This window comes from Clupea harengus, chromosome 5 (assembly GCF_900700415.2).
Source record: "Clupea harengus chromosome 5, Ch_v2.0.2, whole genome shotgun sequence".
Taxonomy (NCBI): domain Eukaryota; kingdom Metazoa; phylum Chordata; class Actinopteri; order Clupeiformes; family Clupeidae; genus Clupea; species Clupea harengus.
Window position 1 is genome coordinate 6,701,435 of NC_045156.1, and position 18,043 is coordinate 6,719,477.

Here is an 18,043-nt window from a genome sequence, read left to right on the forward strand (position 1 = left end):
GGGAGAGAGAGTGAGTGTGTGTGCGAGCGAGCGAGAGATACAATGTGTGTGTGTGTGTGTGTGTGTGTGTGTGTGTGTGGATGCGTGTGTGTGTGCGATGGGGAAAAGCAAGTGTTGACACCCGTTTCCACACCGAGTTCGTGTCAAGGCAGGGTTGCGAGGCGCACGTCCGCCACTAGATGGCTCTGTTTGACCAGCCTTGGCGACGTGGCTGCCAGGTATTTGCACGGATTGCGTCACGCCCCGCTCCAAACACAGGCGGCATTCAAATTGCCAGTAATCTCAAAAGCAGAAGGTGTTTAATCACCGAGCATGTCAGAACGCTGAACAACTCGCTGAAAACTGAACTGGGTGTGTGTGTGTGTGTGTGTGTGTGTGTTTGTGTGTGTTTCCTCTCTCTCTGTTCTGTTTTCTACTCGAAGAGAAATCAGGCAGAAACCCAAGGCGCCTGTGTCTCTCTCGCCCACCATGGACCGGCGGCTGCCGCCACAAGGGAACCATTACGTGAAAACAATGCTAATTAAACTAATGGTACCTACACCTCCAGTATTACAGCGCATTTGCGCTAATAATGAGAGCTATACTAAGGGCGGTACGTTCTTAATAATATGCATTAAAGCAGTTGCTCATTTGCGCACTGGCTTTTACCCTAATTCCAGCTGCCTGGGTACGGCAATGATATGTGCTTATGTGTGTGTGGGTTTGTTTGTTTGTTTGTGAGTATGTCTCACTCTCTCTCCCTGTCTGTCTGTATGTATGTATGTATGCATGTATGTGTGTGTGTGTGTGTGCTTGTCTGTATGTCTCACTATCTCTCCCTGTCTGTATGTATGTGCTTGTGTGTGTGTGTCTGTGCGTGTGTGCGTGTGTGTGTGTGTATGTGTCTGTGAATGTCCTCTGCAGCTGGGAAGCATATCCTCTAGATAAGGCAGAGGAGGCAGTGGGTCGGCTGTCAGTGGGGGCGACGGCGCTGTGACTGTTATCAGGGAGGGACCGGCGCTGGGTGACCTGCCAATCCACATCAGGCCGGCATCTGAGGGGGGCTCAGACCCAGCATGGGACTCACCGCCTCAACCAACGCCTCACCAGCAGAGAGGGACGGAGAGAGAGAGATGGAGAGAGAGAGAGAGAGATATAGAGAGAGAGAGAGAGAGAGAGAGAGAGAGAGAGGGAGAGAGAGAGAGAGAGAGATGGAGGGTTAGAGATAATGAGAGAGAGATGGAGGGAGAGAGAGTGAGAAAGAGATGAAGGGAGAGAGAGTGAGAAAGAGATGGAGGGAGAGAGTGAGGGAGAGTGAGAGAGAGATGGAGGGAGAGTGACTGAGTGAGAGGTGGCGAGAAAGACAGAGAGGGAGCGTGTGAGAGAGGTGGAGGGAGAGACGGAGAGGTGGAGGGAGAGACGGAGATGCACTCAGACAGATAAACAGACAGGTGAAGATTGACAGCTGGAAAGGGGAGATAGAGAGAGAGAGAGAGAGAGAGAGAGAGAAGGAGGAAAGTAAAAAGGAGAGATGAAGTGAGGCAGAGTGATAGACAGAGCAACAGTCAGACACAGACAAAGTGACGGAGAAACGAAACCAAAGAGAAAGAAAAGAAAGAGAGTCTGCTTGTGGGGATCATTGTGTTCCACCTGGCGGCCTCTGGCCATGATGGATTAGCTCTGCTAACTTTGGGAGCGCTACATATGCTAGCACCATTAATTTACCTACAGCGACTCTACTACCATCACACGTCTCACACACAACCACTCACTCTCTTTCTCTCACTCACTCACTCACTCACTCACTCACACACTCACACACTCACACACTCAGTGCCGCCGCTCCCATAACGCGCACTACGCGCTGTGCGTAGGGCACCAACTCCTGTGGGGGCACCAAAAAATAGGCAACTGAAAAATCATCATAGTTATAATAATTATAATGCCGATATTATTTCATTTAGAAATATTAGGCACCGTTTAGGCATGTATATCACAAAACAGGCAGAACAAGAGATATATTTAATTGCTCAAAAAAGTTACGCTGGTGCCCCCCCCCCAAAACAAATACACACTCAACTTCCCAAGCTGTGGGTGTCATAGACATGGTGCCCTTTCCTATCTCAGTGGCCTGACGAACTTTGACAGTAAGCTAGGTCAACTTTTCGAAAATGGCCTCAAAAAGACAACAGGAGTCAGGGGCAGACAAAAGAAAGAGAAAGAAACTGCGAGATGATGCCCGTGCATCACTTCCAGGTAAGTCAATGTGTAATTATTGTTAAATACGGGAAATGTGCTGCTAATTTAATGGTTAGCCTATGCATACACCTCGAAACAGCTGACGTTATTGCTAATGTTAGCACACTCAAATATGGTATAACTTAGGTGCAAGTAGGGTTGCCAACCGTCCCGAATTGTCCGGGACATCCCGAAATATTATGGGTGATTTTGATTTGGCCCGTCAGGGACAGCTCCAGTCCCGTATTCCAATCACAGCCTTTTTTATTTGTATCCGTGAAAAGAGAAAAATATAACAGTTAAGTGTAATCTGTGCCCTGGAGACAAGCGCCTCTCAACTGCACTTGACTCCACAAGCATTTGTTACACCAACACGAACAGGTGAAACTTGTAGCGAGAAATCATCATGCCTCGACTGAAGGACAGACTTCCCCAACTCAAATAGAGTATCTTAAATCACGATTAAATTGGAAGCTTGCACATTGACTACTGGTTGTTTTTATATTTCATATCAGCATTCTTTACACATAATGAACTGTTGTTAATATGTGTAAATATGAATTCATGAATATGAACTCGTTTATACGAAGTGTCACAGGCACCAATTATAATTGTAGAAGTTAAATCGAGGAGACTATAACATTAGCTAGATAACTAGCTATCATTTCATGCAAACGGAAATCTTCCATTTAAATCGTTTGTTATTAAAAGGTTCCTTAGCTAGCTAACCGAATGATGTTCTGACTCTGATTCTGATCGGAGCGCGGGCCAAAAAAAATCGAGCGTGGGCCCCAAATTGGGCAGCCTTGGTCTAATGCTATTTCAAGAAAACAACATGAAATTTGAGAGAAACTTGTAATAATTGTCATGACTATTACTATGAACAATACATCCAAGCAAGTACAGTAGTGGTTTGCCAAAATTACACTGAAATGAATAGGTTTATGGTATGGCTAATGAAACCTTGCGATTTCCATTATTGTTGGTCAGCTGTTGGCGTGCGCGCACACCTGGAAGAAAGGTTTTTTCTCGGGGGGGGGGGGCATCATAAAGGAGTTATGCTTAGGGCACCAAAATGGCTAGCAGCGGCACTGCACACACTCACACACACACACACACACACACACACACACACACACACACACACACTCTCTTTCTCTCTCTCTCACACACACACACATGTACACCCTCTCTCTCTCTCTCTCTCTCTCTCTCTCTCTCACACACACACACACACACACACACGACACACACGACACACAGGGCCAGAGTATGCTGGAGGTGGGGACATTCACGTCCAGCACAAGAGCCCAGATCCAGATAGAAGAGAAAGAGTTGCCTTCAGAGGGCAATCCTCTCTCTTGAACACTGAATTAATTTGAAATATGTAACGCATTTAATAAAAACAACAAAAACGCAGCTGGCTGGGTTTTTGTTATTATTTCTGTTAGTGCAAATGTAATGGTTAAAATATTTGGGGGCATCCAACGTTCACCTGACATGGAGCTTAGTTGAATTCACAAGCTTGCAAGTTTATTGAGCACTGCAACTTACAACAAACCCAATGGGCTGTAAACTACATTTTAACTATCGACCGGCCAACCTAGTCTCTTGCTCCCAAAACATCTCCCTCCCCTAAAGTCTATCTCTTTATCACTGCTTCTCCGCATCTTCATCTCAGTCCCCGTTTGAGGATAAACGTCCCTTCACACTTTATATGCTACACACATAACATATGCCAAGCTGAAATCTGTAGTTCACAGGAGAGAATATGTGTTCAAAGTTAAACAGATGCTATTAAACAATAGTATTTGATTACAAAAATACTTCATTTGTTGTGATTCTACATTAATTCCGTGATTTCACATTTAAATATCCATTATTACAAGCTTTAGTCTATTGACGCTTCAGCAGCTTCAGTGCGATTTTTTTTATTTATAAAAACCTTCACCTACGACGGCCTCAACCTTCACATGGAGGAAGTACAGTGCCCCTTGAAAGCCAACACAAGAGCTCAGATCCCACTTTAGGTAGTGCTGCTTGAATCACTGTGACAACACTGATTAACCTACGGAGGGAGAGTTTGCAGCACGAATGACGCATAATGACAGCTTCCAGAGGACGGAAAACAAAACACATTACTAATTACTAACAGTATAAATGCAGACAAACAAACACAAACACACACAGACACCTACACATGCACAGAAATAGCCGTGTGGCCTTTGAAAATGTAATCTCTGCGGATTACGAACGGGAAAAAAAACCCATGGCGACCGGAGGCGGCTGTGAAAGTGAAAGCGAGGCGTTTCTCTGTGGTTGCCCCCGCAGCTCGTCTTACCCCGACGACGGAGATGACAGCGGGCTGAATCACGGCAGCTGATACTGGCGCTGAGCTGGGGGGGTCACAGTATGCCCTCAGCACACACACACACACACACAAACAAACAACACACAAAAAACACACATGCACAGACACACACGTCTCCCGTTGTGTTCCTGACTGATCAATTATGGACTAATCAGCTGAGCTACTAATCAGCCACTGAGACAGTGAGCGAGCTAGAGAGAGAGAGAGAGAGACAGAGAAATAACATGAAAGCTAAACCCTGCACTGAAGGCTTGCTCCTTTCATGCCGTCCTATTTTTGGGGAGTGAATTTCTCAATTACACACTATCCCTCCAGATTAAGGCGCCTCTATTTCATTATTCTCCGCGCAGTGACAATGCACAGTATCGCCAATCAATTTACTACGCCACGGACACAAAAAAAGGACAGAAAGGGGAAAAAAATGGAGCGAACAATTGTTTGGGAGCGATAAGAACATTTCTAAGCTCTTCTTCTTGGACGTGCAAATTGCTTCACACCACCAACATGACTTCGAAGGCCAATTACAAACGGCAGACCTCTTTTCTAGGGCTCGCCAATAGAAACTCTTTTTCTCCGCTCGAATGGGGGAGGGGGGGGGAGACAGCCGTGGCTTGTTTATGGAGGGAGAGAGGGAAGGTGGGCTGAGGAGCCAAGGACGAGGCGAGAAAGGTCCGCCTTAATTGCGGACGTGGAGCGCTGAGAGAAAGGTCAGACCTTGAGGATACAGCTTGGTGGGAGACGCTTCGCACTCCAGATCTTTCTCCCTTCTCTCCCTCTCCCTCTCTCTCTCTCTCAGTCTCTCCTTGTCTCTCTCTCTTTCTCGCTTGCTCTGTGTCTCCTCTCTCTCTCTCTGTCTCCCCCTGTCTTCTCTCACTCTCTGAAGGTGAGAGTAGGGCTGGCCCAGGGCAGGTTGTTGATGTGGTGGTGTGTGTGTGTGTGGGGGGGGGGGGGGGGGGGGGGGGGGGGGTTGCAGATGCATTATGGACGAGGATGAGGCGTTGAAGACACCTGGGGAGTTAATTCTTCTCTTTTTTTGTCCCCAGTTTTCACACAGTCACATTTAAGTGGAGGGGGGTCCGTATAATGGGGCTCTGTTTGTGTGTGTGTGTGTGTGTGTGTGTGTGTGTGGGGTGTGTGTGTGTGTGTGTGTGTGTGGGGGTGTGTGTGTGGGGTGTGTGTGTGGGGGGTGGGTGTGTGTGTGTGTGTGTGTGTGTGTGTGTTTGTGTGTGGGGGGTGGGGGGGTGTGTGGGGGTGTCTGTGGGGGTGTCTGTGGGGGTATGTCTAGGCCCTGTGAGGTAGGTGTAGGTGTGTGCATTTATTTGTCTGTGATGGCGAGCGTGTGTGTACATCTGTTTGTGTGTTGCAACACTGTGTGCTGTATGCTGTATGCGTGGGAGGAGGCACACTTTTATGTACAGTATGACTGTTTGCCTGTGGATGCACACAGTTATGCCTGCATGTATGCACATAATACTGTTTGATGTGTGTACCTGGCCTTTGTGTGTGTGTGTGTGTGTGTGTGTGTGTGTGTGTGTGTGTGTGTGTGTGTGTGCGCGCATACATGTGTTTGTGTGTGTGTGAACCGGGGATGTCACTGTGGTATTGACAGGCTGTGCAGGGGAGAGTGAATAGGTGGCATATGGCGCGTCCCTCTCAAGGCCCGTCATTACGCTGCTCATCGCCGCACGCTCATTTTCCCACTCATTTCTCCAGCACGCCCGGCGACACGCCACGCTACGCGGCACCCTGGAAAAGTGCATGAATGCAGCTTTCAAGGGCATACCTCACACGCTCCAACCCCCCCCCCCCACCACCACCCTGTCTATATTTCACAAACGCAAAGCTGTTTTTCTCTCCCCATCATACATTTTCATTTACAAAACTCCTTTGTGCCTCACAGACAAACAGAACCCAATGAACTAACAGAAAGAAAGAAGTCAGGGCTGCTTGCGTGTAAGGAACACAGCCGGAGCAGAAGAAGAAAACAACTAAGCAGGCAGGCAGGCAGGCAGGCAGACAGGCAGGCAGGCAGACAGGCAGGCAGGCAGACAGACAGGCAGCCTCACCAAGCACTTGGAGAGGTGGGGACTGTGTAAAGTGACACATGTGCGCTGGCGTGGTTGGAGCGTGCGCAAGTGCGCTAGCCAACGATGAGCGACGGGTCCACTCGCTGCCCGGGCACTTATGGTGGGCGTGTGGTTCTGCGCGTGTTGGGCGAGTGTTGGAAGCGGAGAGGGTCAGCTGTGTGCTAAAGCTGGCAGACGCTACAGTGAGAGCTGTTTTGCATCGGGATGTTAGCAGTTTGCTGTGATTTTCTCAGACTTATGCCGATAAAAAGACAGCTTGTGTTGGACAGTTTTTTTTTTTTCAAACCATCACGAATTGAAATCAAATGCAGTTTTTCCATCCAATTTTCACGTTATGTATAGCCATATGGTTGAATGGGCTAAAATGACTAATGTCCGATTGGCTGGTAAATATACACGCTGGATTCACTCCCAAAATGACCTTGTGGACTTGACTATGGCTGCTCTTACCATTGGAGGACTAATTTCACACACACACACACACACACACACACACACACACACACACACACACACACACACACACACACACACACACACACACACACACACACACACACACACACACACGTGAGAGAGCTGGGAACCAAATGTGTATGACCTTGTGGACTTGATGGCTGCTCTTACCATTGGAGGAGTCTGTTCCGTCAGGGCTCCCGTAGTCGCCTGTCAGGTCGGGCAGCCAGGCGTCTTTGATGGCGGACTTGTAGACCTCGCGGCTGTCCAGGCTCTGGAGCGGGCGGAAGTTGTTCCGCAGGTACTCCACCGACTTCACGTGGTCCTGCTGCTCCGTGGTGAAGATGGAGTAGAAGGCCTCCAGCTGTGAGACGAAAAAAAGCAGACAGTGTACGTCAGGCGGACGAGAAAACATCAGAGGCATACTTCAACACAAACACTGCATGCCATTGAAATGTCTGGCCCTGCTGAACTGAACTTCATTTGGATGGTTGATGGTTTTCGGGGAATAAACAGTTGGGAATAATTTGCTCATGTGTTTTTCTTTTCTTTTTTCTGATGAGTCATTTCCCATGGTGGCGTCCATTTTCCTCCAGTAATTCAGAAGCGTGTTTGCCCCCCGAGGTGGAGGGAGAGTCTGGGAGCTGAACAGCCGCCCGCGAATCAGGAGGGAATAGTTCACAAGGCAAAAAAGAGACAACAGTACGACCAGCTGTCCCCCCCTCCCTCCCCCCAATAACACACACACACACACACACACACACACACACACTCACACACAGACACACACACACACAGACACAAACACACACAGAAACACACACAGAAACACCCGGCGCACCACTGCACAGCTCAGCATGGCACACCACTGCTTCTGACTGCCAGCTGCACCTTGGGGAGTCATCTGGCCACGCTCAAAGTAAAATGAATGGATAAACAAACTAGCAAACATTCATGAATGTTACAATTAGTATGCTGGATTGCACTGGACTGAATGTTCAACAAGGGAGCCTAGCAGAGAAATGACTGAGAAATGCTTGAGAAATGGAGAGTGAAAAAAAAGAGGATAAAAACAAAGAGACGGAAAGAGCGAGGGGCGGGGGGCGTATAGGGAGGAACGTGAACAGTAAAAGAAAGAATAAACAAAACAAAACAAAAATATGGGGTGGAAAGTGCTCATCGGAAGAGAAACTGGGAGTGTTTTTGAATGAAAGGGAGATTGGAGAGTGCTCATTTCCTCTGTGTGATTTCCTGGTAACGCTGTGGGATAAATAGGCAGTTGGTGTGGTTACAGAGAGGCTAGGTGGAAACATCTCTCTCCCTTTACCCTAGCAGCCATGTTTATTACACAGCCAAAAACAGGCCTGGAGAACACTTACAGAGCACTGACAGCCTCACTGTGTGTGTGTGTGTGTGTGTGTGTGTGTGTGTGTGTGTGTGTGTGTGTGTGTGTGTGTGTTCGCCTGTGCATGCCCATATATGTGTGTGTGTGTGTGGGCTCTGTTATTTTTCAATCCAGACCCAAGGGGCTACAGCAGGGGGAAAAAAAGTAAGGGAAATGCATGCAAAAAAAAAAACCACGCCTGTCATTCCTGCATGCTCCATCCCCCCAGTGCCTTTAAGCGTAAAGAGGGCCTTATCAGAGCTCAACATCAGCCACCACCGCCTGCTCCTGTTCCACTGCTGTTCTGACACTACCCTCCAGTGTTGGCCCACACTTGCACTTGTGGTGTTTCATCAATATGTACTTCAAAAAAAAAAAAACCTCCCTTAATCAGAGCCAAATCTGTAAATCCCCAATATGGCAAGGAGCCCTACTCCCCCCTACCCCCTCATCCCCTACCCACCTCATCCCACACGTCCTCTTCAACAACAGATTATATTAGGATTGAAATCTTGCCCTGTCCTCAACGGGGATTTTTCTCTCTCTCTCTCTCTCTCTCTCTCTCTCTCTCTACTACCCCCCCCCCCCCACCCCCCTCCCTCTTTATGGGTCCAATCACAGTGAGATTGGAGTGTAATCCTCTGTGAGTGACACAGCTCTTGTCTCAGCCCGGGTCCCCACTGGCTCCTCCCGCTTGCCTGGTGAAAAAGGCACTCTTCCCTGGGGGCTCCGACAGGGCTGGGGGTGGCAGTGGGGGGGGGGTGTGCGGGGGGTCGGGAGGGTTAACTAATCCACTGGTTGGCAACCACGGCAACAGGCGGACCCCCACGTCCCCACAGCTGGGTGCGATATGTCGATGCGGCGGTCCAGATGTTACAAATGGGACTATTTTAGGTAGAGCTGTCGCCGCTGAATAGCTGAGCATCGATCTGCTCTAAAAGCCACCCCTCAGCTACGTCTGTCGCTCGCTATGACCTACTTTTACCACTGATCAAGAACAAAGGAGAGAGAGAGATACAGGAAGTGGGAGAGAGAGAGAGAGAGGAAGACAGTGAGACGGGAGGGGGGGGGGGGGGGCGTTGGCGCACGCTGACGTCTTCTATACACTCTATTATCTCTTAGTGATGTTTCCTTTTCACCAAAAACGCCCATGGAAGAAAAGGCAACAAAAGCACTTGACGAGCGCTTAATACATGGAAACGACAGTCTAATGGCCGAATAACAGACAGGCAAGGAGGAGAACTAGTGATGGAGAGAAACGCTGTTTGATGGCGCCCAATTAATTCAGGGGTTATTACCAGTATCTGTCTGACGAGTAGTCCTCTTTTTCTTTCTGACAATGATTCTCCCTTTTCCCATCCCTACATGTCTGCCACATCGACTCATCGACTCATCAACCAGGCTGCAAGAACAGGCACCGCTGAGTGGCGCAGATTCTTTTGAATTAGCCTCTATTTATGGAGTCAGAAAATCAACCAAGGTCAAGAGAGGATTCAATTAATGCATTATGGGGTGGGGGGGGGGGGGGGGGGGGGGGGGGGGAGAGGAGGCTGGGGGGGGCGGGGGTGTGTGGGATGTGGTGAAAAAAGGAAGCTCCATTGTACTGCAGTTCAGAGATGACATTTAAACAGACTGCGCTTCAACATAATGCCATTTTTCTCCATTTGATCGCCGATTGGCCGTTGGCATAGTGGCAGTCTCTGGCGGAGGAGAGAGAGTGAAAGAGATAGATAGAGAGAGAGAGAGAGAGAGAGAGAGAGAGAGAGAGAGAGAGAGAGAGAGAAAAGGAAAGGGAGAGGAAAAAACTGGGGGATTTAGACCCTCATGGTTGGCCTTATGAAAGGGAAATGAGTATCTGCTGGGTATGAAAGAAAAAAAAGAAACGTAGCTCTGTGCTACGGGGTAGCCTGCCAGCACCCATTCTGCCTCCATCTCCCTCTCTCGTGTTCTGCCTCCACCTCCTGTGCTAAGGGGACGGGGGACATGAATCTCACCCGCACACTTTGAGGCACCAGAGCCCCTCCTGAGCGGTACCGCCACTTCCTCACACGCTCTCGCTGACACAGGGAGAGTCCAACACTTCATGTGTGTTCAGGCCTCACCAACACACACACTACCGCCCCCCCCCCCCCTCCTGTTGCACCCCTAAGTAAACTAATTTAGGCTCATTAGGGTTTAAGTCAGCCAAATGTTCCCCCGTTTCCCCGGCTCGTCTAGTTAACGGCGAGATGCTTGGCTTGGCGAGATGCTTGGCTTCCCTCGGCTGTTAGTTTTGATTATGGAACAGGGTAAGGAATTTCTTTATCGAATGCGATGTGCAATTATGTCTGCCAGGGGGGAGGGAACAGGTAAGTGAGTGGCGTTCGAGAGGAATTTCCCATCTGCGCGTTCGAGAGTTTTGTCAGGCTTCACGAGTACAGGGTGTGGAGGTGGTTGCTCACCTGCTTATAGGAGACGAATACCGGCCTGCTGAAGATGATCCACTCCACCACCTTGCTGCAGGGTGGGGTGGTGAGGGAGCCGATGTAGCGGTAGTAGCTACCCAACGACGACGGCAGCAGGTCCCTCAGAATGAAGGGCTCCAGGAACGTCTCTTTCTCTGTATGAGGAAAGAAAGTAGAAAGAGAATTGTTAGTTAACCGTTCTTTTTTCCCACACTGACATGTGAGCAACTGCACAGCTAGCTTGTGTTAGCGGCAGAATGCACGCAGTCACCCAAAGAGTTAAAGACATTAGCCACAGCACTGAATGTTCCCCCATCAAATCCCCTGTGACAAGCCTTTGATGCTTCAAATGGAGAGCTAGCCTCCCATTAATGACTACAGTCTTTACAGAAGCTGGGCAAATTCTGGCCTGCCATTCGGCACTAGTGCTAAACTAAAAGGTCCCCTGGCAGACATGGCCAAGATTTAGATGAACTCTCTTTGAAGCTGACCAATCTGCCTGCCCACAAAATCTGTAGATTTTCCAAAATAATCCTGTTGTGATTGCAACGGTTATCAGTCAAATGATTGCCCAACACATGGCTGGCCTGGATTTATGATGAAAAAGAGCACAGGCTGAATTAAAGGATTAGATTTTTTTTTATTTTATTTCGGAGACACAATGTGACCCCCCCCCCCCCCCACCCCAAGACAAATTCAAGATAGCTCAGCACTGGAAACTGAGGATAAGTGATAGGCAGCAAAGGAGGAATAAAGAAAGATAAATGACCAGACCAAATCTATGTGAGCCCACTGCATATCTTCAAATATGTACCACAAAAAAACCTTCTCAGAATAAAAGAAAGAGGGAAATGGAGCTTAGTGTGAGAGAGCACTGCCGACAGCATCAGATGGAAAGTCAATACACATCATGCAGGAGGATTACAGTCTGTGCTAGAGAGATGACTGTACTACACAGACATGGCCCCTCTGCCCCCCTCGGGAAAAAATTAAAATAATATTAATTGTCATAGAAAAAGAGTGCCGAGTCAGAGGAGCCAGTGGAGACCTCAAAGCTTCCCAGAAAGCGCTGAATTAATGAACTTGTAATTCGCTTTATGAATGGAACGGGGGAGCTCATTTCGACACTGTCGCCCGAGACATCCGGGAGAGGCAATAGTTCAGTGGGTGAACAATGCGCGGCTACTGACGCACAAAAGGGAGAAAACATTTATTCAAGAGCAAGACGCTGCGCCACATCCATATTGTCGATACGGCTCTCATTATCGACACGCGCCTCGAGATTTCCATCTCCTCCTCCTCCTCCTCCAAAAAAGAAAAAAAAGAAACAATTCACGGGAAGTGCTCAATGCCATCAAGTCAGGCCACGCTTCGACACACGCAAAGAGACGCTGAATTGCAGAATTGGTTTTGGGGGCCTCTATCAAAACTCGGTTTTTAATTGCCAACGTATAGTGGAAGACTACGAGACCGTATATCTCCCGCTAAGTAATTGCTTTCCACTGAAACTAATCATATCTCGTCGAGGGGGCTGAAATAAAATTGACAAAGGAGCACGGACGCGTACACACACCATAACTTATTTCTGCCCCCTGTTCTCCACCTCGCCCCTGCAGGGATGTGGAACATTAAGCAAATCAATTCCTTCAGCATCCTCTAGGGTTTGGAGCTCTTCAAATGTGCATTCACTGGTAATTACAAGCAGGGCCCTTTTGCGTTGAGAAGCCCTAGCAGAGGCCATATATAGACACCAATTCGGCGGTTAGATTATTTGAAAGCAAAGGAAAACAAAAAGTGAAGTGGAGGACAAAATACGCTAGTCTTTTGTTTGATTTCTGGACTCCCTTTTCTGTGAAGTGCCTGTAATTAAATGTTGTGTTCACAGAAAGTGTCGCCAAGGGAGACGGAGGGGCTAATGACGTTTGAGGCTGCAGGGTGGCATCTGGGTGAATCGTTGACTCTGAATCACATTGCCAGGGGTGTGTGTGGGTGGGTGGGGGTGAGATGAGGGTGAGACGGGGTGGGGGGTGGTGTGAGAGCACTCTGGCACTTGCTGTCTTTTTTCTGCGACTCCAGCCTGTATCCAGGTCTGTGGGGGCCGTCTTTAAATGCATCAGCAGCAGCTACTGTACTGCCCCTGGGCTGTGGCTCTGGTGCTGATAAGGGGACGCTACTGTAAGTCGCTGGCTGGTGCCGTTAAGATAAGCGTGACTCTGAGCATACGTGCAGAAATCAATGATTGCTCATCCACATACTGCGTCATGCGAATGAACAAAACAGTGCATGGATTTTTATTAAAGATTAAGATTACAAGGCGGAAACCCTCCCGAAGGGTCATGTCATGGGCATGTGTGTCGGGGCCGCACTGGGGCTTAAGTCAAATCACTACATCTGCTGCCAGACAGGATATCTGCTTAAAGCCAAAAAGACATAAACTGACACACACACACACACAATCTCTCTCTCTCTCTCATACTCACACACACACACACACACACACACACACACACACACACACACACACACACACACACACACACACACACACACACAATCATACTCCCATGTTTCATCTTGCCAAGTGTCTCTCAATATGTGACTTTGCGCTTAGATTGTGTCCTAGCTCTTAACGTGTAATTAAATATTAAGAGTAAGTAACTTAGGAACTTAATGGATGATTACTTAACGAGACAGCCTTCCTTCTTGTGCTCCCGGGAGCTTAAAATACCACACGTGTACGAGTCAACAGCCATGCTGCAATTAAGCAGGCGTCTTTCAAGCACTGGGCACTTGGGGGGGGGGGGGGGGGGGGGGGGGAGGGTTGCTTTGCCCAGTTCTTTCATACAGTCACTGTCTGGCTCTTTCTTTTCTTAAGAGTGGATCTCACTGCAAGTGTCTTTCCTAATGATTAATTTGTGTGTGTGTGTGTGTGTGTGTGTGTGTGTGTGTGTGTGTGTGTGTGTGTGTGTGTGTGTGTGTGTGTGTGTGTGTGTGTGTGTGTGTGTTTGTTGTGTGTGTGTGTGTGTGTTTGTTTGTGTGTGTGTGTGTGTGTGTGTGCGCGCAGGAGAGAGAGTTCATCAGTAAGTGCATTTGATTTTCCTCAGCTTCTCTCAATCTAGTTGTGTTTACTTCTTTCTCTTTGTAGTCGCCATCTTCCAGTTCTTGTTTCACACACTATAAACAATGTCACATTAAATATCATATCATGGCGTTTCTTTTCCTCCATTCCTGCTCTGATCAATTAGGGCTCTCGCGGATGATGACATGGAGCCTCAGGTCTGGCAGCATCTCAGGATTTCACAGCCTCTTCATCACTCCACATCTCAGACTGCGGGATGAGTCAAAGTCGAGTGATTTTAATCAAAGGCCATCAGCTGCCTTTAAGCCATGTATCTAAGGCTGGCATTTACGCTAGATTTATTGGGGCCAGAGACAAGGAAAATCACACACACATTCACACACTCTCTCTCTTTCTCTCTCTCACACGCACACGCACACACACACACACACACACACACACACACATTCTCAAACTACAAATGCACACACATTATTGGGATGGTCACGCAATTAGTACGATTATTCATTTGAGGTCTGGAAGAGAGAAATCTTGTTTCAGAACCCAATGCCAAGTAGAAACTCACATGTATATATACACACACACACACACAAAATGGCAGGTTCAGTTTTTCCTTCAGCTGTACGGAATGCTCACTTTAAAAACATCCTTATACCACCCATAACAAAAATAGCCTGAATTATCTGGAGTCCCCTCCACTCCCTCCCAAAAAGTAATAAAAGGTTATTTTCACACCTAGACGCATGAGGAGTCAATCATGGGTCTCAATGGGAGGTTAACATCCCAGACAGATGACACTGGCACTTCAAAGTGACAATTTCCAATACCCCTCGCCGACCCCATGACCAAACACCTCTCTCTTCTTTCTAATAGCTTAGTTTGTGCCTGATAACAAACAGGGCTAGGAAGGCATTTAGGCTCAAAAATGGAGGACATTTCAGAACAAATACAACACTATATTTCCCCACTTTCAGGCAAGACTGACACAGGTCACATGGTGTATTTGCACTACAGGTGGTCAGTAAGGGGAGAATTCTTGGCCAGTGCTTTCACATTTACTTTTTTTTGGTTTATATAGCAGACACTTGCTCCAAACCTGGAGAAAACACAGGTTGCAGGTGCACATTTGCAGATACACACTTTCGTGTGTGTGTGTGTGTGTGTGTGTGTGTGTGTGCTCCCAGGCTGCTGAGCCCATGACTTTGGTGTTATTAGCTCAGCCAATGGGAAGCTAAATTACCTGATGGTGGTGGGTACATGGGTCATGAGTTAGAGCTGGACTCACCGTGATGGACCACTCCTCGGAGGCCGTGGATGATTGGGTCCACAGCTGGATTGTCCTTCAGACCCACCTGCAGAGACGGGGACACAGACAGAGAGGAAACACGCTGGTGAGACACACACTAACACACAAGAAAGTTGTGTGTGTGTGTTTGAGAGAGTGAGAGAAGAGAAGAGAAGAGAAGAGAAGAGAAGAGAAGAGAAGAGAAGAAGAAAGTACTTATTTTCAACATTGATTGGGGTGAGTCTGAGTTGTGTTTGCAAGAGGTGGAGAAGGAGAAATAACTTGAAGGGGTTGTGAAAAACGAGTAAGGCAGCTCAATGATGAGAGATTCTATGAAAACACTTTTTTTCAGGGCTCTGAATCAAACATCAGCTTCACTCTTTTTTTGTTGGTGTACCTTGGAATAAACCTGTCTGGTTTACATGTGACAAACCTTCACATTTAAGCATCTCATCTTTGAGGATGCACATTGCTGGTTGCATGTAAAAAGCCTGTGGACAGTGGAGAAAGCTGGGTTGAAGAAAAAAACACTTTAATTAGAGCCTCTCTGACCATGTAGGTGGAAGCTACCATGAAGTTTAGGAGGCCAAAAGGAGAGCAAAAGCTCCAGTGCAAACCCACCCAGTACTCTGCCTGTTATAGCAGAGATATTTTAGCTTGCAAGCACTCCCCCCTGCAGGCTGGAACTCCAGGGCGGCGGTTCATTGCTCAGGTTTGACTTGGGGGCGAGTGCGGCAGTCCTGGACTCAAATCTCGGAGTTTGTGATATTGTGGGATAGGGCATTGGAGCCTCCCTTCCACCCTGGCTTCTTGATCCTGCAAATACTTCTACCAGCCCACAGCCCACACCACAGCTTCCATTACGGTGCCTGTTCGGTTCCTTTCCCCGTTCACCCGCACGCCAGGGCGGAACAGTAAATCTTTCACCAGGGCCTTCAAGGGATCCTGTGCAAAAGATGGACCTGCCCTTTGGCAGTCCGGAGATGAAACAGAATTGTGTATCGGCTCCTCTTGAGGGGGTTTGCTGCTGCCGATCAATGGGCCACGGCGCTACGAAGGGAACGGAGGATGGAGTCGGAATATGATCGCCTTGCAGCACATCAGCCTTGAGTCGGGCAAAGTTCTCCCGGGCCAGACCCACCGAGCTAGGGCTCGATGTGGAGCAACTTTCTACCATGATGACCGCAGATCCACCCAACCAGGGTGCACCCCGTATCTCCGGGCCGGTTCTGGGGCGCCTTGCAGACACACATCAGCCCCGGGGTAGCTACCACAGTCCAGAAGAATACTGATTTCAAAAAACACATTTATTTTTTTCTGGTTCCTTTCCTTTGCAGAGTGTGGCATTGATCCAAGATCCTGGGCTCATGGGGAGACTGAATCAGCAAGCGGCGGACTTCGGCGGGCCAGAGTGCTGTCAGGACCGGCCGCTGCACTGGTCCAGGGGAGTGCGATACACGGGGCGGCTGGGCGGGTGGGGGGTCAAATCCGTGACCCACCTGATGTTCAGCATCACCAGTGCAGTGCTGGTCATTTTCTCAGGCAGTGAACTTTACTCCGAACACATGAGCTAAGAACGATCCAGTGATGTTACTGCAAGTTAATAAGTCGGAGCCTAGGGCAAGACTGATCTAGATCTGTGAAGCCATTATAAAGACAGAACCTTAGAATTCTTACCGTGGAGGACAGCAATGCGTCTTTACCGCTATTAAGGTTAACAACACACAGCGACAAATGAGCGCATCTTTCCAGTGTCATAGTTCGGCAGTATTGCAGCACCATTGTTTCTTCTTCCAGCACCTGAAGCCCAAGACCTCCACAGATCCCAACTGGCACAAAAATAGCACCAGAGACCAATTATGCACGTAATATAAATCACACTCATGCAAAGACCACACTGTACTGGCGATTATACATCGAGGGCTTTGTGTGTATCCGACACAGATGACACCGGAAGACACAGTGAGAATGCTTCAACAGAAAATAGGCCGACCGGAGGCCAAAAGACACTAAAGTGAGAGGGATTACTACACTGACACAATATGCAATTGTTTTCGAGGGTTACTTATAGCTGCACTAAAAAATAGAGCAATGGCCGACAAGTGCCCATCAACACTCTACATGAGCACTGCTTCCTCATCTGTATGGTGTCTGTTGACTCTGATGTTAAAAGGATCAGCGACGGCGCCAGCCCCCTACGCAATGAGGCAGAGTGTCTGCTTTTCCCAGTGATTTGCATGTGCAGTCGGAGCCTCCGGGCCTGTTCAACACTTACTGCTGGTCAAACACTGGCACCGAGTTTGTCTCTCTCTCTCTCTCTCTAAGCAGTTTGTTTAGTCCTGGAGCCCCTGGACTGTGAATAAGCTAATAAAACTCCAATGATAGATGTTACTACGACAATCCATTTCGATCAGGGAGAGGCAGAGAGAGAGGGGGGGGGGCAGTCATAAAATCTTTGTTTGTGACCGACGTCTCTATGTTCTCGTCGCAGCCAATTTGTTAGGAATGGCAAAGGGGCTTAATGACTGCGAGAGAGCTAATTTCTGGGAGCCAAACAACAACACAAGCAACAGCAGTGCATGTGAGATTACATTAGCGTGATGCGTTAGCAGTTTCCTCAATAAAGACATGAGCCATATGCTTACACATATGCAAGCAAAAAAAGACACACACAGAGACACACACACACACACACACACACACACAGAGAGAGAGAGACA

At 48.3% G+C, this 18,043-nt stretch overlaps 1 protein-coding gene across 1 annotated transcript in view; it reads right to left on the minus strand.

Moving 5' to 3' along the window:
* The window catches only part of ptprga (protein tyrosine phosphatase receptor type Ga), a 204,527-nt gene that overhangs the window by 34,239 nt on the left and 152,245 nt on the right, over positions 1-18,043 (minus strand). The window contains exons 7-9 of the mRNA XM_031567522.2: positions 15,324-15,390; positions 10,957-11,114; positions 7,303-7,495 (exon numbers count right to left, since the gene is read on the minus strand). Of these exons, the coding sequence (XP_031423382.1) occupies positions 7,303-7,495; positions 10,957-11,114; positions 15,324-15,390 (418 nt within the window). The remainder of the gene's footprint in view (positions 1-7,302; positions 7,496-10,956; positions 11,115-15,323; positions 15,391-18,043) is intronic.